The 27,775-nt window shown below is 41.1% G+C and overlaps 1 protein-coding gene across 22 annotated transcripts in view; it reads left to right on the top strand.

Moving 5' to 3' along the window:
• ADGRG2 (adhesion G protein-coupled receptor G2) overlaps nucleotides 1–27,775 on the top strand; it is a 142,327-nt gene that overhangs the window by 76,235 nt on the left and 38,317 nt on the right. For 8 of the 22 annotated variants that reach the window (XM_055269349.2, XM_055269345.2, XM_055269334.2 and 5 more), the window contains 7 exons: nucleotides 14,928–14,963; nucleotides 17,480–17,527; nucleotides 17,625–17,648; nucleotides 19,142–19,177; nucleotides 21,476–21,517; nucleotides 24,089–24,142; nucleotides 26,897–26,952. In XM_055269349.2, coding sequence (XP_055125324.1) covers nucleotides 14,928–14,963; nucleotides 17,480–17,527; nucleotides 17,625–17,648; nucleotides 19,142–19,177; nucleotides 21,476–21,517; nucleotides 24,089–24,142; nucleotides 26,897–26,952 — 296 coding nt within the window. The remainder of the gene's footprint in view (nucleotides 1–14,927; nucleotides 14,964–17,479; nucleotides 17,528–17,624; nucleotides 17,649–19,141; nucleotides 19,178–21,475; nucleotides 21,518–24,088; nucleotides 24,143–26,896; nucleotides 26,953–27,775) is intronic. The other 14 variants (XM_055269347.2, XM_055269341.2, XM_055269331.2 and 11 more) reach the window with 7 other exon arrangements.

Genomic DNA, 27,775 nt, shown 5'->3' with positions numbered 1-27,775 from the left:
CGTAGTTCAGAGTAGTTTGACTGTCTGAAGCCTTCTTCTCTCAACTCATCAAAGTCATCCTCCATCCAGCTTTGTTCCGTTGCTGGTGAGGAACTGCGTTCCTTTGGAGGAGGAGAGGTGCTCTGTTTTTTAGAGTTTCCAGTTTTTTTGCTCTGTTTTTTCCCCATCTTTGTGGTTTTATCTACTTTTTGTCTTTGATGATGGTGATGTACAGATGGGTTTTTGGTGTGGATGTCCTTTCTGTTTGTTAGTTTTCCTTCTACCAGACAGGACCCCCAACTGCAGGTCTGTTGGAGTTTACTAGAGGTCCACTCCAGACCCTGTTTGGCTGGGTGTCAGCAGCGGTGGCTGCAGAACAGCAGATTTTCGTGAGACCACAAATTCAGCTGTCTGATAGTTCCTCTGAAAGTTTTGTCTCAGAGGAGTACCCGGTTGAATGAGGTGTCAGTCTGTCCCTACTAGGGGGGTGCCTCCCAGTTAGGCTGCTCAGGGGTGAGGGACCCACTTTAGGAGGCAGTCTGTCCGTTCTCAGATCTCCAGCTGCATGCTGGGAGAACCACTACTCTCTTCAAAGCTGTCAGTCAGACAGGGACATTTAAGTCTGTGGAGGTTCTTGCTGAGTTTTTGTTTGTCTGTGCCCTGCCCCCAGAGGTGGAGCCTACAGAGGCAGGCAGGCCTCCTTGAGCTGTGGTGGGCTCCACCCAGTTCGAGCTTCCTGGCTGCTTTGTTTACCTAAGCAAGCCTGGGCAATGGCGGGCGCCCCTCCCCCAGCCTCGCTGCCGCCTTGCAGCTTGATCTCAGACTGCTGTGCTAGCAATCAGCGAGACTCCGTGGGCATAGGACCCTCTGAGCCAGGTGCGGGGCACAATCTCCTAGTGTGCCGTTTTCCAGGCCCGTTGGAAAAGCGCAGTATTAGGATGGGACTGACCCGATATTCCAGGTACCGTCTGTTTCCCCTTTCTTTGACTAGGAAAGGGAACTCCCTGACCCCTTGCGCTTCCCGAGTGAGGCAATGCCTCGCTCTGCTTCGGCTCGCGCACAGTGCGCTTCACCGACTGTCCTGCACCCACTGTTAGGCACTCCCTAGTGAGATGAAAGCGGTACCTCAAGCAGAAATGCAGAAATCACCCGTCTTCTGTGTCGCTGGGGCTGGGAGCTGGAGACTGGAGCTGTTCCTATTCGGCCATCTTGGCTCCACCGAGATCTGATGTTTTTATAAGGGATTTCCCTCTTTCACTTGGCTCTCTCTTTTGCCGGCTGCCATGTAAGACGTCCCTTTGCTCTTCCTTCCTCTTCCACCATGATTGTGAGGCCTCCCCAGCCATGTGGAAATGTGAGTAAATTAAACCTCTTTCCTTTATAAATTACCCAGTCTTGGGTATATCTTTATCAGAGCGTGAAAACGGACTAATACAGTCATTGTATTAACTACTGACGTAAGCAGTATTTACTGTGTATTCTTCTCAATACTTTAACAGTAGTACCTATGAAGTATGTCCTGTTACACTTATCTTCGTGCCTGTTTTTCACCTGGGAAACTGAAGTGCAGATGAGTTAAGTAAGTGGTCAAAGTTACATAGTTAGCAAATGGCAGAGCCCAGGATTTGGGCCTAGGCCGTCCTGGTCTCTGGAGTCTAGGCTCTTAACCTACCTGCCACACTGCCTTCTTCAGGGGTGCAGGACAGGGTCACGTGGACTATGGGAGTTCAATAGATTAACTGCTGGCAGGCCGATTCCTGTTTCTTCCTCACTCCCACATCCCAGTGACCCCCACCCCCTGCAAAATCCTCTCACTTTTACCTTAGAAGGATCTGTTGAACCTCTCTTTTCATGCCAGCTTCCCAAGCATGGGTTCAAGTCCTCATCGTGTCTTGCCCAATCTACCCCCGTAGCTTACTCTCTGGCCTTCCCACTTCAGATTTCCCTCATTTATTTCATAGTTATATAAAAAATATTGTTCTGTGTCAGGAACAGGGGCAAGGGGGAGGGGAGAATGGGGAGTTATTGTTTAATAGGTATGGGGTTTTGGTTTGGGAAGATGCAGAAGTTCTAAAGAGAGAAGGTGGTGATGGTTGCATAAAAATGTGGACATACTTAATGCAACCAAACTGTACACTTAAAAATGGTTAAGATGAGGCCGGGTGCAGTGGCTCATGCCTATAATCCCAGCACTTTGGGAGGCCAAGGCAAGTGGATCACCTGAGGTCAGGAGTTTGAAACTAGCCTGGCCAATACGGTGAAACCCTGTCTCTACTAAAAATACAAAAATTAGCTGAGCGTGGTGGCAGGTGCCTGTAATCCCAGCTACTAGGGAGGCTGAGGCATGAGAATTGTTTGAACCTGGGAGGTGTAGGTTGCAGTGAGCCGAGATCGTGCCACTGCACTCCAGCCAGGGCAACAGAGTGAGACTCCACCTCGAAAAAAAAAAGGTTAAGATGGTAAATGTTATGTGTTTTATATACATATGTGTATATATATATATGTTTATATATATAAACACATATATGTTTATATATATAAACATATATGTGTTTATATATAGACATAAAAACATATGTATATATGTAACATATAATTTGTGGTTTTATATATATAAATAATATATAATAAATATAAAAATAATAATTGTTCTGAAATGTACCTTAAAAAGCCTCTACTGCTTCTCCTTCTCCACAAGATAAAGCCCACATTTCTTAGCATAGCTTTCATTACTTGATCATCTGGCTCATGTGCCATGCAGGACTGTAGCTTGGCCACCATCTTTTTGTGCCGATGACCTTGTGATCAGCCACTCCTCTTTGGCCCTTCTCCTGGAAAGACCCCATAGAATTGAGAGCTATCATTCAGCCTTGCCGATTATCATGGAAATAGCAGGAATGATGGGTTAATAAGGAGATAGACTCACAGACAGCCTGTCAGGTGGCCAGACAGCATAGAGTGAATGGAGATGGTATGGCTTACTGAAAGAGGTATGGGCTCTCAAGTCAAACGAATCTGAGTCTGAGTTCAGGCTTACCATTAAACTCTCCATCTGTGAAATGAGGATGATCGTTTCCTATTGTAGGGCTATTGTGAGGATTATTAGCGATCATGCCCCAGATATAGTGGGTATTCAGTATAAGATACACAGTGTGAATTCTCTTTAGCTCAGACTAAGTTTGGAAAGAAAGACATGGGTGGTATTCCAGTTATCTATTTCTGTGTAGCTGAATACAACTGTCATTCAGTTTGCTCACAGATCTGTAATTTGGGCAGAGCTCAGCAGGAGGGCTCATTCCTAGTTCACGTGGAATCAACTGGGGCATTTTGGCTGAGGGCTGGATCCTCTGCTTCCAAGATGGCCCGTGCACATGTCTGGCAAGTTATTGCTGGCTGTTGGCTGGTAGCTCAGTGGAAGCTGAGGACTAGGAACCTCAGTTCCCATGTGGCCTCTCTACATGGCCTGAGTTCTAAGGATAAGAGAGAGGGAGAAAGAGAGAGAGTGAGAGCAAGCAGGCAGAAGCTCTGTTGCCTTTTGTCACCTATCCTCTGAAGCCCATAGTGTTACTTGCACCATATTCTCTTAGTCAAAGCCCACCCAGGATCAAGAGAAGGGGACTCTTCTTGACAGAAGAGTGGCAAAGCTCTGGAAGAACTTGTGAGATGAGAAGTATTGCTGTGGCCGTTCATGGAAAATGCAATCTGCCACCGGGGGTTTTCAGCTTCTAGTTTAAGGCTTTGGACTTGGAACCCATAGGGAAGTGATTTCTGAGGTTTAAAGAGTGTCATGGGGCCGGGCGCAGTGGCTCACGCCTGTAATTCCAGCACTTTGGGAGGCCGAGGCGGGCTGATCACGAAGTCAGGAGATCGAGACCATCCTGGCTAACATGGTGAAACCCCGTCTCTACTAAAAATACAAAAAATTAGCCAGGCGTGGTGGTGGGCGTGGTGGTGGGCGTGGTGGTGGGCTGAGGCAGGAGAATGGCATGAACCAGGGAGGCGGAGCTTGCAGTGAGCTGAGATCGCGCCACTGCAGTCCGGCCTGGGCGAAAGAGCGAGACTCCGTCTCAAAAAAAAAAAAAAAAAAAAAAAAAAAAAAAAGTGTCATGGGCACCATGTGCGACATGGAACCAGGAGGTGGGGGACATGAGTTTTAATCGTATCACCATGCAGCAGTCTCCTCTTACACAAAGCACTCACCTGGAGCCCTGGACTTGTCATTTGTAACCAGATGGTGCCCTCTTCAGCTTTACTCTTCTCCAGTTCTCTGAGACTGTGAGGTCCGGGCACTGTCCATTCCAACTCCGACATGTCAGCCATGGCTGAATCAGTGCTTCTCCATCCATCTTCTTTTTACATCGTAATTGCTAGAGGAGCTGTCAAAAATGCAGATGCCCAGGTTGAAATGATCAGGGGTGAGATCTGGACATCAGTCATTTAATTAAAAAAAAATTTTTTTTAGAGATGGGTTCTTGCTACGTTGCCCAGGCTGGTCTCGAACTCCTGGCCTCAAGTGATCCTCCTACCTAAGCCTCCTGAGTAGCTGGGATTTGAGGTGCTAGCCACCACGACTGACTACATCAGTAATTTCCCTGGGGGTGATATTAATGTGCAGCCAGGGTTGAGAATCGGTGAGCTCCACCATTGTGTCCATCTAAGTGTGTACAGGAAGTCAATCAAAGGAACCCAAGTGTAGCCATCGCTTTTCGTGCCCCGTCACATCCTTTTGAGCCATCTATGGGACCAGCCACAGAAGAGGTGGACAGTTCTATGCTCGCAGACTTCTGTCTGCCTCTGGGGTTTCCCCTGAGCCCTGGCAGCCTGCTCAGCTGTCACAGGAAGAGCCCAGGAGTGCAGGGGAAGTAATGGCCCAGGAGCAAATGTCAACTATTGGGGAGGGAGACTTGGATAAATGCCTCAGCCTCCAACCCTTCCTAGAGACAATTCTAGAAGGCATTCTCTATGCTTCTCAGAGGTCTCCTTGGACTTGAGCTCCCACTGTCCACAACAAACACCCCAAACTTGGCTCCCATCCTTCCCTGTCTCTTTCTCCTGCCTCCTGGGATTACCTCCCAAAGAAAGTACTTGCACTCCAGTCTTGATCTTAGGCCCTGCGACCCAGAGAACCTAAACTAAGATGCCTAGTGATCACTGCTCAATTGTGAACTGGCAAAGAGTGGTGTGAACTAAGGGAAATTGGAAAAACTGCTCGCCACAGCCAAACCGCTAGTGCCTGCACCCCTGCCACCTTTCCAGGCGCTTCTGCACTTAAAACTCCCACAAGGGACTCTTGCTAACCCATACATGACAGATGCTTTGGTGAGAAGGAAGGTGTCAGCTGGCTAGCAGCAGAATCACTCTAGACACTAGTGGGGTTGGGGAAGAGAGGGTTCTTTCTTCACACTGTATCTTTTCTGGAGGAAGCAGAGATAACCCTACAGCAGGGGTGTCCAATCTTTTGGCTTCCCCGGGCCACATTAGAATAAGAAGAATTGTCTTGGGCCACACATAAAATACACTAACATGATAGCTAATGAGCTAAAAAAAAAAAAATCACAAAAAAATCTCATAATGTTTTAAGAAAGTTTATGAATTTGTATTGGGCCACATGTGGCCTGTGGGCTGCGGGGTTGGAGAAGCTTGCCTAGGGCATGCATTCTCAATGGAGGCGCTATCATCCCCATTGGGGTGGAGAGTTGGTTCTTGGTAGCAAAACAACAACAACAACAAAAAAACAACGCTTATATATGACACAGGGCCAGGACTAGGATGAGGCAAGTCAGGGGCCCAGGGAAGAAAATATTAAGGAGACAGCCACTCCCAGGGCTGTGGATGTCCGCACATAGATAAACATATTAACTCGCTAGATGGCAGCGAGCCTGCGCATCAAGAGATGAAAAGGATCAGGCAGAGGCAGAAAGTGTTGCAGTTTGAAACAGACTGGTCTGGAACAGCCTCTCGGAGAAGGTGACATTTGAGTAAAATGTGTAGGAGGCTCTGGAGCAAACCAAGGGGCCTTCTGGGGGAAAAGTGTTCCAGGCAGGTGGAACAGCAAAGGCAAAGGCCCTGAGGTGGGAATATGCTTGGTGTGTTGGAGAAACGGCAGGGAGGCCAGGATGGCTGAGTGAGAGGAGGGCAGGAGAAGATAAGGTTGGGGTAGAGAGCTGTCTGTTTCATCGAAATGTTGGGGCGATTCCATTGAGTGAGGAGCACAGGTATAAAGGCCAGTGTCATCAGTGTCCAATAAAGGCGAGTCGGCCTCCCGCTTTCCCCACCCCCAAAGCGCTAAGCAGCATTTACATGTCATCAGAATGAAATAGCTCTAGAAGCTACCAGCCTTCGGAAGTTACACCAGTCACTTCGGAAGTGAACGGAAATCATGGCTAGCATTCTAAATGAAAAGCACAGCCACGACGCTCCATTATCAGCACGGGCCAGGACCAGCAGCCTAGATTGCTAGCCATGTGTCTAGTTTCAGAGGCACTGGGAAGGGGGAATGATCCCCCAGTATCCTCTACTGGTCAGAAAGTTAATTTCAAGGCTCTCATTCTTCCTAAAGTGCACATCCCTCCTGGTGGAGCATGGTGGACACCCAGTAGGTCAGTGGCCCTTCCTTCTCTTCAGCCCACAGCCCAAGATGAGAAGCGGCCTGGTGTAGTGAAGCGGAAGAGCCTGCCTCACATCCTAATCTGCCCTTTTACATGTAATCTTGGGCAAGTTACTTGACTGCTCTTTTCCTCCATTTCCCTATCTGTAAAATGGGGATAACGTACCTCATAGGGTTGTTATGAGGGCTAAATGAGCTAATATTTATGCAGTGCCCAGACATATAGTAATGGTGTATAAGTGCTTGTTAATTAAAAATAGACCCCCTTTTGGGACTCTATTCTTCCCAGGAAAAAATGCATATGAACACACATTTGCATTTTATTTTGGGGCATTTATGGGCGCTCCAAAATGCATCTCATGGACCCTTGGGGAAGGGACAGTTCATAAAGCCCCGAGAGAACCAGGATGAGTTCTGGAGGGATCGAGAGCCAGGGGATGGGTGGGCGATACTGTGTGAAGGCAGGAGAAAAGCAAGAATTGGGGGCTGGGGGCTCAAGAACACATTTCACCTTCTTCCCGTTCTGGCCAAAGCCCACCTAGAACTGCTGATTGCTTGCACTTTGGGAAGTTCCATCAGCTAAGAGCTGAAGTTTTCTTTAATGATGTCATTATTAATCGTTTAATAAATACATTATGTAAGAGTACTTATTGAGCAGTGTCCCAGCGTGAGTAAACATGTTTTGGATATGCCAAATTAGAAATGTTTTCATTCAGTTTTGGGGGTTATGTAGTAAACTCTGAAAATGCAGTTCCTGGAAGAGTGTCTGTTATCCCAAGCCCTTAAGAGCCAGTGTAATAACAACGAAAATATTGTTCTGTTTGGGGTTCCCATATAAGAGTACCTAGGCGTGGTGGCTTGTTTTTAATTATCTCTCTATGGAACAGTAATTCAATCCAGAGGAGGACTGCCACCAGATTACAAGTTTCAGTCGGGTTGAAAATATTCATGCAAGGAGAGCTAGTCGTAACCTTTTTAGATCCACTCCCAAAAGATTAAGCCTTTATCTTTCCCATCCAACTTGGGGAAGAATGTGGCAGAAGTAAATACTCATAGTATTACCACAATCATAGCTGTAAGACAACCATCTCACAGTTGAAGTCTTAATATCTACCACAGTGTCAAACAACAGGGAGAAAAATGAACATTTCAGAAACACCCAGACATGATCTTGCATAACTTTGGTGCAGGTAGTTTATTTGGGAGGTGATCCCAGGAATCAGGAGTGAAGGAGCAGGCATTAGGAAAAGAGAGAAGGGAGAAGGCATTAAGAAAAGAGGAAAAGTCATTAACAGGTATGTTCTTGAGGTCACCACTGTAGGCAATGGGGGCTCACAATGGCTGACTTTTTAATGCTGTTTTTGATATGTATTTGGGTGGCCATTTTAGCATACATTTGTAAGACCTGTTAAGGCATCTATCTGCTGTGATCGGCAGCTATAACTACTCCTCCAAACTTTGAAATCTGAGTCATAGTCATCCAAGAAGTATTCTGGAGTCTTTCCTCTGTTGACTCTGCATTAGTCGTTTTGCCTTGTTACTTTCAGATCCATTCCCCATCCTTCCCTTACTCTGTATCACAGGGACCTGACCCCTTGCAATATCCTTCATGTCTCCTTGCCAACTGGCTTCCAGCTAGGTTCGGCCAGTGGGTGGCAGTGACAGGAGATTGGAGTGCAAGAGGAAAGGGGAAGTCAGGGTATTTCTCCCCCTCTCTCGGTTTGGCTGGCATCTCTAATGGGGGCTGTGCCTCTTCCATGATTCCAGTCTCACTGGACAGACCCCCTCCAACATCCTGTGGCCTGAACTCCTGCCTCGTGGCTCTGTTCATCGGTATCTGGTAATATTACCTCCCTCCTTTGCTCTTCCAGCATCTTCCTGCTGTTGCTCACCTCTGGATTGCTCCAGTTCTTCATCTTTGCAGCATTTCCCTGTGTTACATTCCTGCTCTTGAACTACCTGTCATGGGTTCCCGACTGATCTCTGACTGATGGAGATTTCTTAAGGATTTCATTAGTCATTGCAAAAATATTTTAGGACATCAACCACAAACAAGACACTGGACTAGATTCCTGGAAGGTAATAAATAAAGCATCAAGCAGCTTAGCGTCTAGTTGGGTAAACAAGGCACACAGTGGAAAAGTTAAATGACATCTGTCCAAATGCCAAGTGAAAGAAGGGTGTAGTCAATGAATACTTGAAGATATAAAGAGGAGAGAGCCAGCTCCGTCAGCTTTTGTAACCAGGGCATGCTTTAGAGGGCCAGGGAGCCGACATAAAGGGGTCATCTCCCAAAACTTACAATTTTGTAAAACAAGGTGAAAAATTGGAATTTTATTTGAAATTTCCTGATTTTTAAATGTTGGTGAGTAATTCAAATTTTCAATAACTTGGAGCTGGGCATGGTGCCACACCTCTGTAGTCCCAGCTACTCAGGAGGCTAAGGCAGGAGGATCACTTGAGCCCAGGAGTTTGAAACCCCCATTTCTGAAAAATTTTTTTTTAAATAGCCAGGTATAGTGGTATGTGCCTATAGTCCCAGCTACTCAGGAGGCTGATGTGGGAGAATCCCTTGAGCCCATGAGTGGGAGGCTGCAGTGAGCTATGATCGTGCTACTGCACTCCAGCCTGGGCAACAGAGCAAGACCCTGTCACTAAAAGAATAATAATAACAAAAAACTCCAGCGTGATTCCTGCTATGTAGACAAGATAAAACTTGTTTGGAGTCTGAATTGAGACTGTGGGTGTACAATTGGTGGATGGATTACTGTATGGGGGAAGAAATGGGATGCAAAGAATGTTAGGATTCCTTCTAACTAGAAGGTTCTAGGGTTCTAATTTTTCACCCGGGTATGAGGCAGTGATGGCCTGGGTATGGAAGGGGGCAGTGAGCATGGGGAGAAGGGACAGATGAGAGAGAGATTAAGGAAGATTAATAATAAAACCCTACGGTCAGGCACGGTCGCTCACACCTGTAATCGCAGTACTTTGGGAGGCCAAGGCAGGCGGATCACTTGAGGTCAGGAGTTCCAGACCAGCCTGGCCCACATGGTGAAACCCCATCTCTACTAAAAATAGAAAAATTAGCCAGGCGTGGTGGCAGGTTCCTGTAATCCCAGCTACTTGGGAGACTGAGGCAGGAGAATCAGTTGAACCCGGGAGGAGGAGCTTGCAGTGAGCCGAGATTGCGCCACTGCACTCCAGCCTGAGCGACAGACCGAGACTCTGTCTCAAAATAATAATAATAATAATAATAACACCCCCCATTTCTGTATTCATTTATGGTCTACAGAGTTTGTCGTTGGAACCGGGATAGAGTAGAGCCTCAGAGGTTAGGCTCAGAAGTCAAACTGCCTTCGTTCAAACCTCAGGTCTACAAGCAATGATCTGTGAGGCCTTGAACAAGTTTCTAAACTTCACCCAGCCTGTTTCTCAAGCACTAACAAGGAATGATGTTAATGATATCACCTACCTCTTCAGGGTCGAGGAGTCCTTCTCGTGTCATAACTCTGACCCACTCTTCTGCCTTCCTCTTCCACTTTTAAGAACTCATGGACTAGATTGGGCCCACCCAGGTAATCCAGGATAATCGATCCATCTCAGGATCCTCAGTGTTCATCACATTTGCAAAGCTGTTGGCTGATTAAATAATAAAGTATGTTTGAAGTCCTTCATGTGGTAAGCCTGGATCACAGGAAGCGTGGATCAGTTTTTGCTACTCCTGTTATGCCATGTACATTCTGTCTTTGAGAATCCTTGCAACAGCCCCATGCTACAATGAGAAGACTGCCCAGGATGCAATGACTGGATATGGAGGTGGGAGTTGGGGATGGGGAGGAGTCAGAAGCAATGGCCAGAGAGTTAGCATCTTGGTTTGTAGACTCGACTCTATTGTTAAAAGTAACCCTTTGTTCCAGGCTCTTCACTTGACCCCTGTAGGATTTTCTCTCTTGAAGGGCGGTTCCTTGCAACTCATTCTCCATAATTTAGGAAACTGGGTCTCTGAGTATGGTGGAAAGACTAATGGCTCCCCAAAGATGTCCACATCCTAAAATCCCTGGAACCTGTAAATATGTTACTTTACATAGCAAAGGGAACTTTGCAGGTGTGATTAAAATGAAAGACCATGAGATCATCGTGGACTACTTGGGTGGGCCTAATAGCTCTTAAAAGTGAAAAGGAGTCAGAGTGATGCCACCTGAGAAAGACCTGGCCCTGTCCCATCATGGCTGACTTTGAAGATAGAGGAATGGGGCATGAGCCAAGAAATGCGGGGGGCTTCTAGACTCTGGGAATTGAAGGAATGGCCCTCAATTTATTGCTAGCAAGCAAATGAGGACCTTGGTCCTACAACCACAAGGATCTGAATTCTGCTTATCCTGAATAAGCAGGAAATGGATTCTCCCCTAGAGTTTCCAGAAAAGAATGTGGCCTAGCATCATCAGCATTGATTTTAATCTGGTGAGACTCCTACTGGACGTCTGATGTGCAGAACTCTAAGATAACAATTTTGTGTTTGAAGCCACTAAGTTAATGGTACAGCAGCAACAGCAAACCAGTACTGAAGTTTTCAACTTAAATGTTTGGCCGGTGTTACTGGCAATACTGTTGAGTTCAGGAACTGATCAAGGGTGGAAATGATGTGGGGTGATGGGGGATGAGTTCTTGGATATACTGAGTTGGACAAGCAATGACAGCAAGACGTTCACATGGCAGTGCTCAAACCACACTTGGCCATGTGGAATTAGAGTTTGGAAGGTAGTGGCAATAACTGAAAAAAAAAAAAAAAAAGTGCCTGGGAGGGGATGTAGGGAAAGACACTCCATCGATGGGGCCAGTTTCTTGAGTTTCCAGTTTGTCTGGCTCCATTTGGCTTCTATTCTAAGCCAAACTCCTGCTCATCCTAATTGGAATATATGGACTTCGTTTTAAAAAAAAAATCACTAGGGAGTCATACTGAGTAAATTTTGTAGACACAGCACCATAATTTTATTTATTGACTTAAATTGAGACTTCCATAAATGAATAATGCTTGAAAATTGGCTCTTTGTAGGTTCCAAAGGAAAATCTGAAAATTTTAAATGTTTTTCCTTTCTTTGTTTATGAATCTTTTTAACAATGGAAATGTTTTGTCTCCTAAGAGTGGCATGGAGCTCAAATATATGACTCATTGGATATGACGACCACCTCTTTAAGTTGTAACAAATGGGAAGTGAGTTAGGAGAGGGCCCAAGAGAAACATAAGCTGATCCTCAGAAAAGTGTAAGTCCTGTGGGGATACCTCTAGGTTGGACCAGGAATGAGGTGGAGCATCATAATGAGAGACAGAAAAAGTGAATAAATGTTAGTCACTGAGCAGCTGGGTTCCTAAAGGAAAAAGAAATGCCAAAAGAAAAAAGCAGAGAAGAATCATTTAAAAATCTCTAGCTTTAATTTACTAGATTCCCTCCCTTCATCAAAGTAGACCTCCGTCTTTCCTGTTGGGAGTTACTGAGAGCCCTGTACATTTCATGATGAAAGAGACCAGCCCTGGGCTGGTCCAACCCCTCATCTACTTTTTTTTTTGAAACAGAGTTTGGCTCTGTCGCCTAGGCTGGAGTGCAGTGGTGTGATCTCAGCTCACTGCAACCTCCGCCTCCTGGGTTCAAGCAATTCTCATGCCTCAGCCTCCCAAGTAGCTGGGATCACAGATGTGCACCACCACGCCTGGCTAATTTTTGTATTTTTAGTAGAGACGGGGTTTCGCCATGTTGGCCAGGCTGGTCTCGAACTCCTGGCCTCAAGTGATCCTCCCGCCTCAGCCTCCTAAAGTGCTGGGATTATAGATGTGAGCCACTGCACCCAGCCTCATCTACATTTTGATCAAGTTTCAGCTCTTGATTATAAGCTCACGCCTATCAAACTCAGGGATGGAGGACCAGTTTTGTGAGTTTCCCAGAAAACTTCCTTCTCTGCTCTGGCTCTTCTCTTACCCTTGACTTGCCCATTTTTTTCTAATAAGTAAGAAACAGTTGAAACTCAAATCAGCCCCCTGTGTGTACACAGCTGTGGTCAACAGATTTGGCAGTGGAGAACGTTGGAACTATGGCCATCCACCGGGCAAAATTGTCAATGAAGCAATGTTAGCCTCTGTTGCCCCTCGACGTCACTCTCCATCCCTCTTCTCTGGTACCTAACTCTTCCCAGGTGCCTTCATCCTGCTCCCCGCCTTTGCCAGGTGCGCCTGCCCTTCTTCACTTTACCTGCCCACACTGACAAGTGTCATTCTGAGGGTAATCCATATTGAATGTTGATTTTACCCAGGGCTTTCCCATGTTGCCCAGTGTGGTAGCTCTTTGCTAGATGATCAGATGAATTCACCCAATTCAAATGAACTCATACTAAGATGTGAATGACTGATGACCCCTTAAGTGCTCCCAAAGGTATTTTTTAAATTAACCCTTTCAGGCTGGGCATGGTGGCTCACACCTGTAATCCCAGCACTTTAGGAGGCCAAGGTGGGTGCTTGAGCCTCAGGAGTTCAAGACCAGCCCTGGCAACATAGTGAGACCCCCGTCTCTACAAAAAATAAAATAAAAAAATTAGCCAGGTGTGGTGGTGCATACCTATGGTCCCAGCTATTCAAGAGGCTGAGGTGGGAGGATCACTTGAGCCTGGGAAGTCTGAGGCTGCAGTGAGCCACAGTTTCACCACTGCACTCCAGCCTGGGCAACAGAGTGAGACCCCGTCTCAAAAACAAAATTAACCCTTTAAAAGCTAACTCAACAGATTAGTGGAATATTAAAGTAACATGAGAGATATAGAAGAACAGAGACTAAGGAAGAAGTAACTCCAATTAAGTTAGGGCACCAAAGCACCTAGCCACTTGCCTACATTTGCCTTGTTGGCTGCAGGGTTATTGGGGAACTTGGGCACTCATTCAGTCCTGCTTTCAAGCTGAACTATGATTTTAATTATCCCAGAAAACAATCAGTACCCTACCATCATTTCAAGAAAACAGGTTCCTAGAGACTACCAGGTATGTTTCACTGTGCAATGTTAGTTTGCAAACATACTTATTCTTTCCTATTAATTATATCTCAAGATAACATTGTAAAAATAATTATCCCTTTGTAATTAATTTTTTTAAATGTATAAGATAACACCCCATGTGGGTCAGTGTTTGGGGATGTAACACTTCTAAAGGGTAGTATAAATTGGTCCAAGTTTTCTCTAGGGAATTTTGCAAACAACATTTATGGAATTTCTGAAAGAAATAGCCACATACGTATGTAAAAATTTAGCCCAAAGGATTTATTGCAGCATTGTTTGTAATCATGAAAAATCATACACATCAAAATGCCCATTAAGAGGAAATTTGTTATATAGGTAGATGGTACATACAACAATTGAAGTGCTATTCAGCCATCATAGATGGTGTTGTGGAAAATTGTTTGATGATATAGAATGACGTTCAGGATATATTGTCATAAGAAAAATCAAGTTATAAATATTTTTGTGTGATATAATCCTTATACGTACATATATACATATAAACATATATGCATGTATCTGTATATATGTAAATATATATACACATATAAACATATATGCATATATCTGCATGTATGTAAATATATATACACACATAGAGAAATAATATATACTAACATGTTAATGTCATTTTTCTCTGAGTGGTGAAATTATAGATGGTTTTTATTTTCTTCTTCTTGCTTATCTGTAATTTCTAGTTTCTCCAATATGTATGTATTATTTTCATAGATAGAAATATAGAATTACTTTTCTTTTAAGGGATCTGAGCATTTTCCCCAAATAAATAACTCAGCAGCTCTTGTAGTTTATAAACCCAGAGGTGTCTGATCTAGCTTAACTCATAAGAAAGAAATGGCTTAAGAGATATACTGTATGTGCTCAAAAGCAGCACAGTTAATGGAAGTTTAATTTATGCAAACATACACGTTAAAAAGTATTGATTAGGCTGTTGAAGATAATAGTAAATTAACATACTGCCCTCTTTTGGTAGCTATTTGTAATTCAGCTTACGTTCACTTCATTAAAGACGTTAATCTCCTACAAATGTGTGCATAAATTAAACTAATTTTATCGTATTTTTTAAAATAAATTTTATTGTGCACATTTGAGGTTTATAACATGATGGGATGGAGTACATATGGATAGTGAAATTGTTTCAGTAGTGAGGCTGATAAACATTCACATACTTTTTTTAGTGACATGAGTAGCTGAAACCTACTTGACAAAAAATCCTCAATATAATACAATTTTATTGATTTTAGTCCTCATGAAACTAAACTAATTCTGAATCACCTCTTTTCCTCAACAGAAGATACTGATAATTCCAGTTTGTCACCACCACCTGGTAAGTTGTTTTTTTAGAACTCTGGGGAATTTCAGGAAAATACTATTCTATAAGTTCTCTATGAAACATGGCATGTAGTCAGGTACAACAAAATTGTTTTCCTCCAAGAAGTTTAATTAGGTCATTAAGCCTACACCTGAAAAATCAATGCACGCATAGACCAGAGGACAGCCATATTGATCCGTCCATATTGCTGGACAAAGCCAGGCAACAAATCACAGGGGACTAAATTGTTACTTTTCATTACAGTAATTACTTAAGTTCATCAGTTATTTTTAGTATTCTAGTTCACAAGTCTCTTGAAGAGTATCAGGAACATAAACATGCCAGATGTTTTTACATTTAAGGGAGGAGATGAGATGAGATGTTCACTTAAATATACACCCTCAGTACCTCCACTGAAAGGATATTTTTCACTAGGATTCTAAGGGCTTAGCACTCACTAGGATGGGAAGGCAAATACATTAGAACCCAGATTGGCAAGAGCCTGGAACAGAACCCGAATTCGAGACTGCTAGCTGGAATGGGACCTTAGGGATAAAGTGACCCAGCCCTGTCCCCTTAGTTGATGAGATAACGAAGCCTGGAGTGGCTGAGGAACTTCTCTAAGGTCACACAGCTCCTTGCTCCACATCACACAGAGGCAGCACATGGCTTCTCTGACTCCTACTTCTGTATTCTTTTGGGTACACCATCTATTCCAGAACAATCTTTTATGATGGGGAGTGAGTCAACTCACATTCTTTCTGTAGTTGTGTGCAAATGAGCTTCTACTGTTATTGATTCATTATTTAAATCCAATTAATCACAATAGCTATACTTCTCATGCACTACTATGTATCTGGAAGCCTTCAGACATCTCCTTGTTCTCCTCTCAATCTTGCAGCATAGGAAATATTCGTGTTATAGATGAGGAAACTGGGGCTTGGGGAGGATCAAACATGCTCATGTTCACACATTCTCTGGAGCCAGACAACTTGAGTTGTAATTTGGCCACCACCTTCCTGCCATCATTCCTAGCTGTGTGGTTTTGGGCTAGTTCCTTTAACCTTTCCATGCCTCAGTTTCCTCTCCTGTAAATTGGGGAGAATAATAGTACCTGCTTGTCGGGTAGTTGTGAAGACGGAATGAGATAACACATGTGCCAGGCACAGTGTAAACCCTTGGTAAGTAGTAACTATTATTTTTATGAGTTTTTGTGTAATGGGGCAAAGATTCAAACCCAGGACTGCAGGCCTCCAAAGTCCAAGCTCTTTTGATCTCACCAATTTGCCCCCTAGTTGTTAAGCTTCTAGGGCACAATGAACCACTATATTTTTCTTCCAATAGAATAGTCCTCAGCAAACTGAATCATGGTTATATCTGCAAAACCTTGTTTGCATAGAATAGGGAATGGGGCTCTGGGGGGACACACTGGGTCTAGTCACAGCCTGGCTTCTGGGTGCCCTGGGGGAGAGCAGTGCAAATGGAAGGTAAGAGCCAGTGTAGCATCAAGGGATGGATGGGCAGCCATGCCCAGAGGTCTCTTCTTTGCACAGTGTCACCATTCATCAACATTCGGAAGAATTAATAGTCATTCCTTAAAAACTAGTTGTGGCCAATTATTTTGTTCTGCCCCAAGAGCAAAAAGGATTCTATATCTATGCTTTGAATCTTATTGCTCAGGAACTGTCTTACTTCTCAAGAAATATCCCTGGTAATTTAAGAAATAAATAAATGTAGTAAATGACAAAATATGGAAACAATAATGTGGACAGACAGGGTGTGTGTGTTTCAGCCAACACATGAGCAGTCTAAAACAGGCCAGCCAAAGTGCCTTGACACACCCAAATTTTGTCCATACCAGCTGAAAATTAGGCTCCCTACTGCAAAACTTATTTTAGTTATAAAATGTTTGTGTTTGTTTTTCCCATGTTTAGGTAGAGGTCAAGCCATTGGATCTTTTAAATATTTAAATATGCAAAATGTGTGTAGTAGATTGACTTCTTAGCTTAAGTGGAGTCATTCCACAGGAAATTTATCACTTAATTGCCTTAATAGCAGCCATATTTTAAAATCACTTACCAGGAAATCTGGTTAGGTAGTACAGTACTGAGTGGTAGCAATGTTTTTAATCCTAAATTTACTGTGGGAAGATGTGCCAATATATTTCATGATTGTAATTCAGCAAGTTATTTAAAATGTTTTCTAGAATGCTCTGGCTGAAAAAATTTTAAAGTAGTATTTCTTGTATTTTGGTCTGGTTCCTAATCTTATTTCTATAATATTCCATAAGTAGTTAGCAAGCTTTGTGATCATGGGTCTCAGGTTCACTCATCTTGGGTTCTTTTTCTACAATTCTCTGATTAAATTTTATACTCACTGAGCGCTTATGGGACATGCAGATTTAACTACATCTTGGTCTGCTAGTGTGTTTTCTACTTCTTTTCATAATTATATCTCAAAAGTTTTAATTCTTTAAAATTTGACAAATAATTGTTTCAAAATATTTATTTAATTTTTTTTTTCTCCTGCAGCTAAATTATCTGTTGTCAGTTTTGCCCCCTCCTCCAATGGTACTCCAGGCAAGATTTTGAAAAAATTTAAACCTAGATTTAATCCAATTTGTTAAAGTTTTGTTTTAATTATATCTTTGTATTTTTTTTTCCTCGGGACAAAAAGAGGTTGAAACAACAAGCCTCAATGGTAAGAATTTTTCTGAAGCAAGTGAAAATTGATAACCCTTAATATGAATATAAGTATAATGAATGGTGTTGAAGGTTTCCATTTCTAAATTATTTCTGAATACGTCGAGTAGTTTCAAATAACCCAAAACAAAAACCCAAAACAAAACTTGTCAACCCTGGAGAGTGACCTAAACTTTCTGGTTAAATGACAACATTCTTACAGTCATGGAGGGAAGAGAGCAGTCCACCACTCTAATTGTTAGCTAAAAATAAAAGAAATATCGATCACATTTTGAATTCTCCATTCCCTTGCTGTCCAACATAATGCCGACAAGTTTTACATGACAGATTGTTTAAATGTGAAAAGCACATCCAGTAATTCAATGTGATTCAGCATGGATTTGGAGGCACAGCGTGTTCAAAGACAGCCTTTTTACAGATGATTTGATCAATTTTTAAATAGTATGAAATGGAAAAAAAATGGCTTCCCCATCATGCTAGAGAAAAGGGCAAAGAAGTGGGCTATATTCAAGGGAAGGGGGCAGAGCAGTACATTCTGTTCCCTCCAATAAGTGAACAGAATGGGTAGACAGCCTTCCTTCCATCTTATTGCGATGAAACCCCAACACTTTTCACAAGCCCTTGGTTAAAATCAAATCTCACCATGTGGTTGGTGGCTAAGGAGCTAAACAATCATAGATGCAGCTCATACTGATCAAAACTGGTTTAAATTCATATTTGGCCCAATGGGAAGGGACAGATGTTATCATTTTTATGTGCAGTTACTTCTTACAGTGAAAACAGTATCTTCAATTTAGCTTTGGTGCAGTTTTTGGATCCCATTTTGTGTGTGTGTATGTGTGTGTGTGTGTGTTTTAAGTATGATGTAATAAATGCCTTTTGGTTTTTTCCTAAAATTTCATCCAGAATCATAAATTCTAGAATGATTTGGATTTAAAGAAATGCCAATAGAATAGATTTTAAATTGGATTTTAAATCAAACAGGATCCAAATGAGATTTTCTTAAAAGTTAGTCGAATATAATGGTCATTTACTCCAAATTTAAGCTAGAATTATTTTAAATTGCTTTATAAGAGTGTACCACTGGTAAAAATGTATTATGCATCCACAGGGCTATATATTAAAATCAGTATTAATGTTGGAAATATCATATTCCTTAGGGACTTTCATTATAATAGAGAAAAAAGGGACAAAATATTAGACAACATAGATGAGTTTATTCAAATCTAATGGTTACGGGAGTGTTGCTAAGTGTTTAGACATGTAACTTGCATTTGAATCAATGAACATTTGCTCAGGATTGTCTCCAGGGGTTGGAGAATGGAGTAGTGAGAGGATGGGTAGCAAAAACATTTAGTAGTGTCAGTTGGCTTTTGCAAAACTAACTTCTCCCAGATTTGGGGAAAAGGGAAATGTTTAAGGAACCTAGGAAGACACACATGTTTGTAAACCATGCCAGTAGTTATGCTAATTTTTATTATTTTATTTCAGATGTTACTTTAAGCTTACTCCCTTCAAACGAAACAGGTAATATCAAGTGATTTCTAAATGTAATAACTTCTTCTGCAGCCTCTTGAGTTTCTTGCTTGTGCGGTCTACTGGGTTACTAAAGAGTTTTCTTTTGCCTCCTTGCCCTCTTTCCTGTGCCTTCAACCATTGATTTATGACCTCTTTGACTTTGACATTGAACTATAATTCTGTCACCACACTCCCAAACTTCCAAACGATGGCCATAGCACTCCATTTAAAATAGCATGTATTATTTTTGTGATTATAATAGTGATACATATTAGCTCATAAAGATAGAGAATATAGAGAAATGCAAAGAAGAAAATACAAATCATCTTTAATGTTACTTTCCTAAGATTATGACTGTTAACAGTTTGGTCTATTTCCATTCAGTATCATTTATACATATATTTATATACATATACTCAGATCCTTTGCAAAATAGTCATAATTTACATAGATTTTTGTATCTTGCCCTTTTGACTTAATATTACGTTAGAAGTATCTTCCAGTGTTCCTTACTATTATGACTTGATAATATTCCATTTTGTACCATATGTTGAACTTTAAAGTTGTTTCTATCTTTTTAATAGAAGTTATTGCAATGAACATTCTGGTGCCAACATCTTTGCATTCATTTCTTATTTCTGTAGGATACATTCTAAGGATTGCAGTATGCAAGGATTGCATTCTAAGGGTCAGCAGTATGAATATTGTAAGACTCTTGATACTACTGCTCGGTTACCTTCTAGAAAGGTCATGCCCAGTGACATTCCTGTCCGCAGTGGATGAGAATGTCTGTCACTGTACCTTGCTGAGACTGTATCATATCTTATTAAATCTTTCTCTCAACTCTTAGGTTTTATTTTTCATTCATGATTATTAGTGAAGTTAAACATTTTTACCCCAGAGCACTTTAGTTACCAAAACCAGAAGTTCATTTCACAGTTGTATTTTGTTTGCTCTGAAAAGGAAACTATCAGGGCAAACAAAATAATATATTTAAAAGATTCTTTTTTTTTTTTTTTTTTTTTTTTGAGACAGAGTCTCGGTCTGTCGCCCAGGCTGGAATGCAGTGGCACCTTCTCGGCTCACTGCAAGCTCCGCCTCCCAGGTTCACACCATTCTCCTGCCTCAGCCTCCCGAGTAGCTGGAACTACAGGCACCCGCCACCACGCCTGGCTAATTTTTTGTATTTTTAGTAGAGATGGGGTTTCACCGTGTTAGCCAGGATGGTCTCGATCTCCTGACCTCATGATCAGCCCGCCTCAGCCTCCCAAAGTGCTGGGATTACAGGCGTGAGCCACGGCGCCCGGCCCTAAAAGATTCTTAATGACAATGTGAAATGCTGTCAGCCTTCATAATTACCACCCATCATTGCTCATGGGTCACACATTGAAACCTGACAGTTTCAGAAACCTCATTTGTGTGTCTTTGTTACTGATGAGTTTCTGCCAGGATAACATTATCATTCTTAAGTGTGTCTCCAATCTCTGAGCTTGGCCTTTTCTTCAGAATTTGCCCATCCACCCTAGGTGACAGAGCTTCGGTGAAAATCTATGCCCTGAACACAGCGTCTTTCCATTGGCCATTTTTACAGCAAAGATTTCTGTACCTGGTTCTCCATTATCTGGGGAATGAACCATGGGCTCTGTCCCCAAAACGTGTTTGGAAGACATTTCTAAAGTTTGCTCCTTGAGGGCATGTTAATATTTGCCTGTAAGTCACTCACTTTGAACAGTCCTGGTTCTGCCGTGGGCATGTTATGTGATTGTGTATAGGTGGATGATCTTGACCTCTCTGAGAATAGCATTCGCCATCAATACAATGGGGATAGTATTATGTTAACTCCTAAAGAAGATAGAAAGACACTTGATTGCATAATAGCAATACTTTACATCCCATGTGTACTGTTTCACATTAATTTTTATTCTGAATTACCTGCTCTTTACAACCTATCACCTGAAGGTCCCGATAGTGGCTTAATTCTACATATCTGAAGTGTAAGTCCACATCATTTGTCTAGCAGCAGTGTGTGGAAAGTAAAGTAGAATTACACAGGCAGTGGGGTGTGTAATGGGTGTGATCTAACTGCGTAAACATGGAACTCCAACTCCCAGACTCACCCTGTGCCAATGCTACATGATCCGTGGATGCGGTTCCTATTCATTCTGCTGCTGAGATGACCGATAGTGTCTTAAAGGTGTCAACAGTGTGACTTTTTTTTTAGCACTTCACTAAAATGATACTCATGGCAAATTGTTTTTAAAAAACAAGCAATGATTATTCTCTAATATTTAAGTTGTTTCTTTGCAGAAAAAACTAAAATCACTATAGTAAAAACCTTCAATGCATCAGGTATGACTTATTATCAATATCAAGACTTTCCTTTTTATAACTAAAGTAAAATTAAACAAATGGCTGGTGTTTATAATTTCTTTCTCTTTTTTCCAACCTTTTCAAGATAAAATCTGATCTTAATGAATAGATGTGTATGCACTGGGTACCTGAAATTGTACTAGGTGTTTGGGGCTATATAATAATGATCAGACACAGAGCCCACCCTCAAGAATCTTCTAGTCTATGGGTGGAGACAAGGCAAAAAAATAGATAACTAACATGAACATGCATGCAGATAAAGGCAATGATTATACAAGTATTACTGACATGGTTAAGAGGCATAGGAGTAGAGGGGGATACAATTAATGAAGAAGTTAGAGGAATGAACCTCAAATTTTTTTTTCCTGAGACAAGATCTCACTCAGTGGCCCAGGCTACAGTGCAGTGGCGCAATCATAGCTCACTGCAGCCTCAACCTCCTTGGCTCAGGTGATTCTCCCACCTCAGCCTCCTGAGTAGCTGGGACTGCAGGCTTATGCCATCAAGCCCGGCTAATTTTTGTATATTTTGTAGAGACAGGATTTCGCCACATTGCCCAGGCTGGTCTCAAACTGCTGGGCTCAAGTGATCTGCCTGCCTCGGCCTCCCAGAGTGCTAAGATTACAGGCCTGAGCCACTGCACCTGGCCAAATTCTTTTTAAATCAAAGAAAATGTGTACTTTTAAGTTTCTGATACAAGACTACACACATAAGACATGCTTGACAAAGGCTTGATTTTAAGTAGCGGTTGGCAAACTATCACCAATGGGCCAAATCAGGCTCACTGCCTGTTTTTGTGAATAAAGTTCTATTGGAACACTACCATGCCCCTTTGCTTACATATTCTCTATAGCTATTTTTCTGCTGCATAAAACACAAGTGGTTGCAACAGAGACCATATGACCCACAAAGCTTAAATATTTACTATCTGACCCTTTAGAAAGTTTTCTCACTCATGATTTAAGGAATGACCTGTGGCCATGTACATAGAGGAGATTACAGATGAGAACCCTAGCAGTAGGAAAAACAAAATTCTCACTATGAGTGAACAGCAAGAAGACACACATCACTGGAAATGGAGGTGCAGCTAAAATTTAGAAAAAGATGAGATGATCGAATGAAAAGTTTAGTAAGTAATAAAGCAATGGTTTAAAGGACATTTACAGCATAACTACCCATTATAGAATCTATAAATTCTATATTTGCGTAGTGTATATGTTATAGTGAGTTCTATCTATAAGCAAATATATTTGCTTATAGACAGAAGAAGAAATGAAGTATTTCTCTTTTGGTGTGGGTAACACTGCTTTGGAACAATATAAAAATCTACAGATCTGGTAATTTGGCGTACCTAAATTTAATTTGCTCACAAAATCAAAACTCGTAGCTATAGGTGTCTTCGCTAAAGCATGATGCCTATACATCAATAAATCACACTAGCAGAAACCATATCACATGCACTAACTCAAATTATAATTTTAGTTTGTACCCAAGCTAGTTTTCTAATAGAAAAGAACTAAGGATTTGTAATGTGCAATGGAAATAAACTTGCAGTTGGGCGTTGCACACATAATTCTGACCGAACAAGACCTAACAAGGAGACAAAAATATTTCTTAATATAACAAGTTTTTCCCTTGGCAGTTTGTTTAATACATTATCAGCATTTGCTCCTCCCATGTACTATGGATTTCTTATGCTTTGCCAAAAGGATGCAATTAATAAAGGAAGGCTTTTTAGAGAAGTCAACCTCGAGTTCTTTTCAAATTGAAGAAGAGATACACTTCTCCTCTCACCAAAGGAGAAAGTGTTTCTCAGGTTAATACGTATAAAGTTTTGGTTCTGATGCTCATTTTATCTCCCAGTCATCTCTGTCTCCTTTGTATGCCTGTGTGATCTGTTGTCCTGGTCATCACTCCATTTTGCCCTCACCAATAAGTAAATTAAAAACTGCTTTTTATTTACTGGCTAGTGTCATCCACTAGATTGTATGCTCCTTGAGGGCAGGATTTATATCTGGAAACTCCCAAAGCCTGTAGAATATGGTTAATGCTCAGAAAATATGTTTTGAATTTTGTAGTTTTTGCCCATGAAACAATATTATGACATTAATGTTATTTCATACATACATTTGCATAAAGAGCTAGGATTAACCTTAGAGTGTTCACAGACTCCCCTACCTAGGAAAAGAAGGAGGATCTATGATTAAGGGCCATTCCATTTAAAGTCTCTACTTGGTTTCTGTTCATAGTGCTCTGTTTATACTGAACAGGAGAGGGATTAATTGGGACGGGGTCAAAAATTTTAGGGAGGAGTTGAGGATCAGATATTGACATACTAAAGATTAGTAAAGAATTAAGTTCTGTAGCTGACCGACCAACAAATGAAAACTCATTTCTTTAGTCTTTGTGGAATTCATCCAGCCAATTAATTCCAGCTTATAATATTTCTGGTGCACATTTGATGCCTACATTTATGGATTCTCTTGACAATGTAGCACATAAACACAGGCATTGACATGCTTAACTAGCTGGGTTGTGTTTTCTTTGCAGGCGTCAAACCCCAGAGAAATATCTGCAATTTGTCATCTATTTGCAATGACTCAGGTTAGTTCTTGTGTACATTACACATTACCAGATAAATTTCCTCCACAGAGATAAATGGTTCACTTTCTTTTCTTTCGAGTATGTGGTATGTGCCTCTTGGATCCGCCTCTTTTCATGCCACCTGGCTACTAGGAGTCCCTAATAAAAACAAAAGCAAATTTTATATCTGGCTGAAATTATCTTCCCGTTGCCTAGTGAGAAGATGGATTAACTTCCTTAATATGAGACATAAAGCTCTACAATAAATATTTTTCATTATAGCTTTAAATCCATATCTAATACCCTTAGAATTAATTTGTGAACATAATTAATAAAGACATTAATAATTACTGAAAGTCACTTCTTATATAGAAATCTGTCAAGCTTTTCCATAGGGCCTTAAGTATTAGAGCTTAGAAACAGGATAACGTCTTGCTAAGAATAAAGCAGATCAGCCTGTTGAATGTTGAAAACTCAAGTACGCCTAGTTTAAGTGGATGCTAATTCCAGCAGTGTCCATAGTGTATTTTGCCATTTCTAACTAAGACCATTTGCTATTTTTAAAAATTGAGATGGAAATCTCTTGAGAACATGCTATTTTTGAAATGGGAATATTTTCCCTTCTGCCATGGGCCAGACGGAATGAAACAACCACTTTTCTCACCTTGGTTTGGCTCCCTGGGCTCCCTTCCTTGTTAAAACCAATGAAAGCAAATGTGAAAAACAGAAAAATATGGTGTGGCAGATCAGAATTGGCCAGAGATCATGAGAAGCGAGAAGAGGAAGTTAACTAGGTATTTTATGTTCTGAAAGTCTTATTGTGATTATAGTAATAAGCAATCATTACAGGAATGTTTTCTTTATTCCATTCCTTTTAACAGTTTAATAATTTGTTTGAAAAACATAGGTAACAATTTCAAGTAAAATAAGGTTGGATAAATTAGAAAACAAGAAAACGTCCTATTGAAAGAATGTTTCACAAACACTTTCTATTGTGTGAATACAAGATTTGCTCATTTTTCTGCTGATACTACATTCTAGGTGGAATATAGGAGGAAAATATTAGCTGGTTTTGATTAAAGAAAGCAGTGTTGGATACATTTCATTTTCGTGTATTGTATAACTCTCTTCTGTTTTCCTCCTCCTTCTCTCCCTCCTCTCTGACTCTTCCATTCACCAAATTCCCCATAATGTCATTATTTTTGTGCTTCATTTATGTTTTGGGCTGGTGACTAATGTCTAGTTCAGTGTTGTGTCTACATGATGTTTGATAACTGTTTGAATATTGAACATGTAGTTAAAAAAAAAAAAAAACTGGTCATCTTGAGTAACAGATGCCAGAAAGCTGGTTGGAGTCATGTTTTCCCCAATTAAGGGACTGAATTGACCATTTGTTTTAGTGTCGGTGAAAACAACCTCATCAGGGTTTTTGGCACCAGAAACCCCATGGTACCCTGCCAGAAACTAGAACCTTCACTTCTTGCAGGTTCCAATCTGGGTTCATTAAGGAAAATGGAGGCTGGTGAACAAAGTGGGAGCTGACCAAGAGTCAGGCTGATAGTCAAAAGGTGGTGGCTTCCTGGTTGCTCTGCTACCACTGTGCTCCCAGCACATTTATGAAACTCAATATTCACTCAATAAGAATGTGAGGCAGAGACGTTGTGGGTGTTGGCATGCACATACACACACACACACAATTTAAATAATCATTTAAAAGCTAAGATTTTTAAAAATGGATAAGTAAGTCTATGTATATCTCAAATATCTTTTAATAATTGCATACTGTATGAATTGAAATTTCAGTATCGATATTTGGAAACTGAGGTTCTCAGTAGAAAAGTTGCTGAAATAGATCATGTCAAACACTGGTCTAATGCTTTCTTGGCCATTTTTAAGCAGGAATCAGTTGTTGTACTTTGGGGTACAATAAAAGATGATGAGAAGAGGATGCCTTCTAGCTCAGGGGTTGGCAAACTACCAGCCATAGTCCAAATATGGCCTGTGTTTGTAAATAAAGTTTTATTGGAACACAGCCCATGCCTGTTCATTTACGTATTGTCTATGGCTGCTTTCATGCTACAATGGCAGAGTTGGGTAGTTACAGCATAGACCATATGGCCTGCAAACCCTCAAATATTGACTACCTGCTCAATCACCAAAAACGCTGGCTGAGCCCTGGCTCTAGTTTATGTGATATCCTTACCCCATTGCTCACAAGGCCAGTTTGCTCACGAGATCAAGCTTGTTCAACCGCGGCCCATGGGCCACGTGCGGCCCAGGACAGCTTTGAATGTGGCCCAACATAAACTCATAAACTTTCATAAAACATTGTGAGACTTATGCATGGCCTTTTTTTTTTTTTTTTTTTTGGCTCATCAGTTGTCGTTAGTGTATTTTATATGTGGCCCAAGACAATTCTTCTTTCAATGTGGCTCAGGCAAGCCAAAAGATTGGACACGCCTGCATATAGATTATGAAGTGCACACCACGTCTTTCTGTTTCGGAGTCTCTATTTTATTTGTTTCCAGATAGAAACAGGAATAAAATTTCTTAACAAGGGGACAAGTTTTCTCTTTCTGAATTCCCACATAAAATTTACAGTTCATATTTTCTGAAAATTATATTGATAATAGTTGAGTAACTTACTGACAGAGTAAATATGAATAAAAACAATTTGATGAAACTTTATAATTTGATAATCTTTTTGTATGTGGTATTAATCCTCAAGCTATAAAGATACAAGTCTCAAATATCTTTTTGAAAATTTATTTTTAGCATTTTTTAGAGGTGAGATCATGTTTCAATATGATAAAGAAAGCACTGCTCCCCAGGTAAGTTTTAAAGATTTTTTTTACTGCAATCTTAAAAGGCAAATTCATGTGTATTTAAACATTTGTTTGAGGTTCAGATTATTTGTGATATTTGGTATATTTATTGTTATGACCAAATTTAAATAAAATATGTTAATTGAGTCTCTAGCTTTGTATTGAGGGCTTGAATTCATAATAATCATGATATTTTGTTAATAACTATATTTTAGTTTTCAATAGGCTTGCTGCTGAATAAGAATGTTAAGATGATGCAATTCTACTGCCAGTTAAAATTTTAAATTATATTAGAAACTCCTAGCAACAAGAAATATATGTATTGGATCTAAGAATAATATTCTGAATATGATTCTCTTTGCCCCGTAGGGGATTCTGATGCAGGGGTATCAGCCTTCTCAAAACCTAGATTGGTTCAGAGGATCCCAGCCAAATGTGGTTCATTCATTCGATGACTATTTCTGAGCACCTACTATGTGCCGGGCAATGAGCTCATTGCTAGAAATACAGCGATGGCTGCTATCAAGTTTTCCTTCTTACATTGGGGTCTGTTACTTAGATCCGGGACCTTTCATGACAAGAATGTTAATAGTGTTCTAAAAAAAAAAAAAAAAAGAGTGTTAATAGTGTTCTTTGGGGGGAACTCGCAAAATAAAGAAAGACAGAAATCAGCATATCAGAGCTGCTGACTTAGAATATTTTTTAAAGAAAACATAAAACAAAAACAGGCTCAGCCAATATGGATTAACTTTTGAGAACCACTTTTTGCCCTCCCTTTTCTATAAAACTGCAACTTGATCATTAGATAGACAATGTTCCTTGCAGTTGG

The sequence above is a fragment of the Symphalangus syndactylus genome, chromosome X (assembly GCF_028878055.3).
Source record: "Symphalangus syndactylus isolate Jambi chromosome X, NHGRI_mSymSyn1-v2.1_pri, whole genome shotgun sequence".
NCBI lineage: Eukaryota > Metazoa > Chordata > Mammalia > Primates > Hylobatidae > Symphalangus > Symphalangus syndactylus.
Note: the sequence above shows the minus strand (reverse complement) of the source record. Positions and strands in the feature narration are given on the sequence as shown.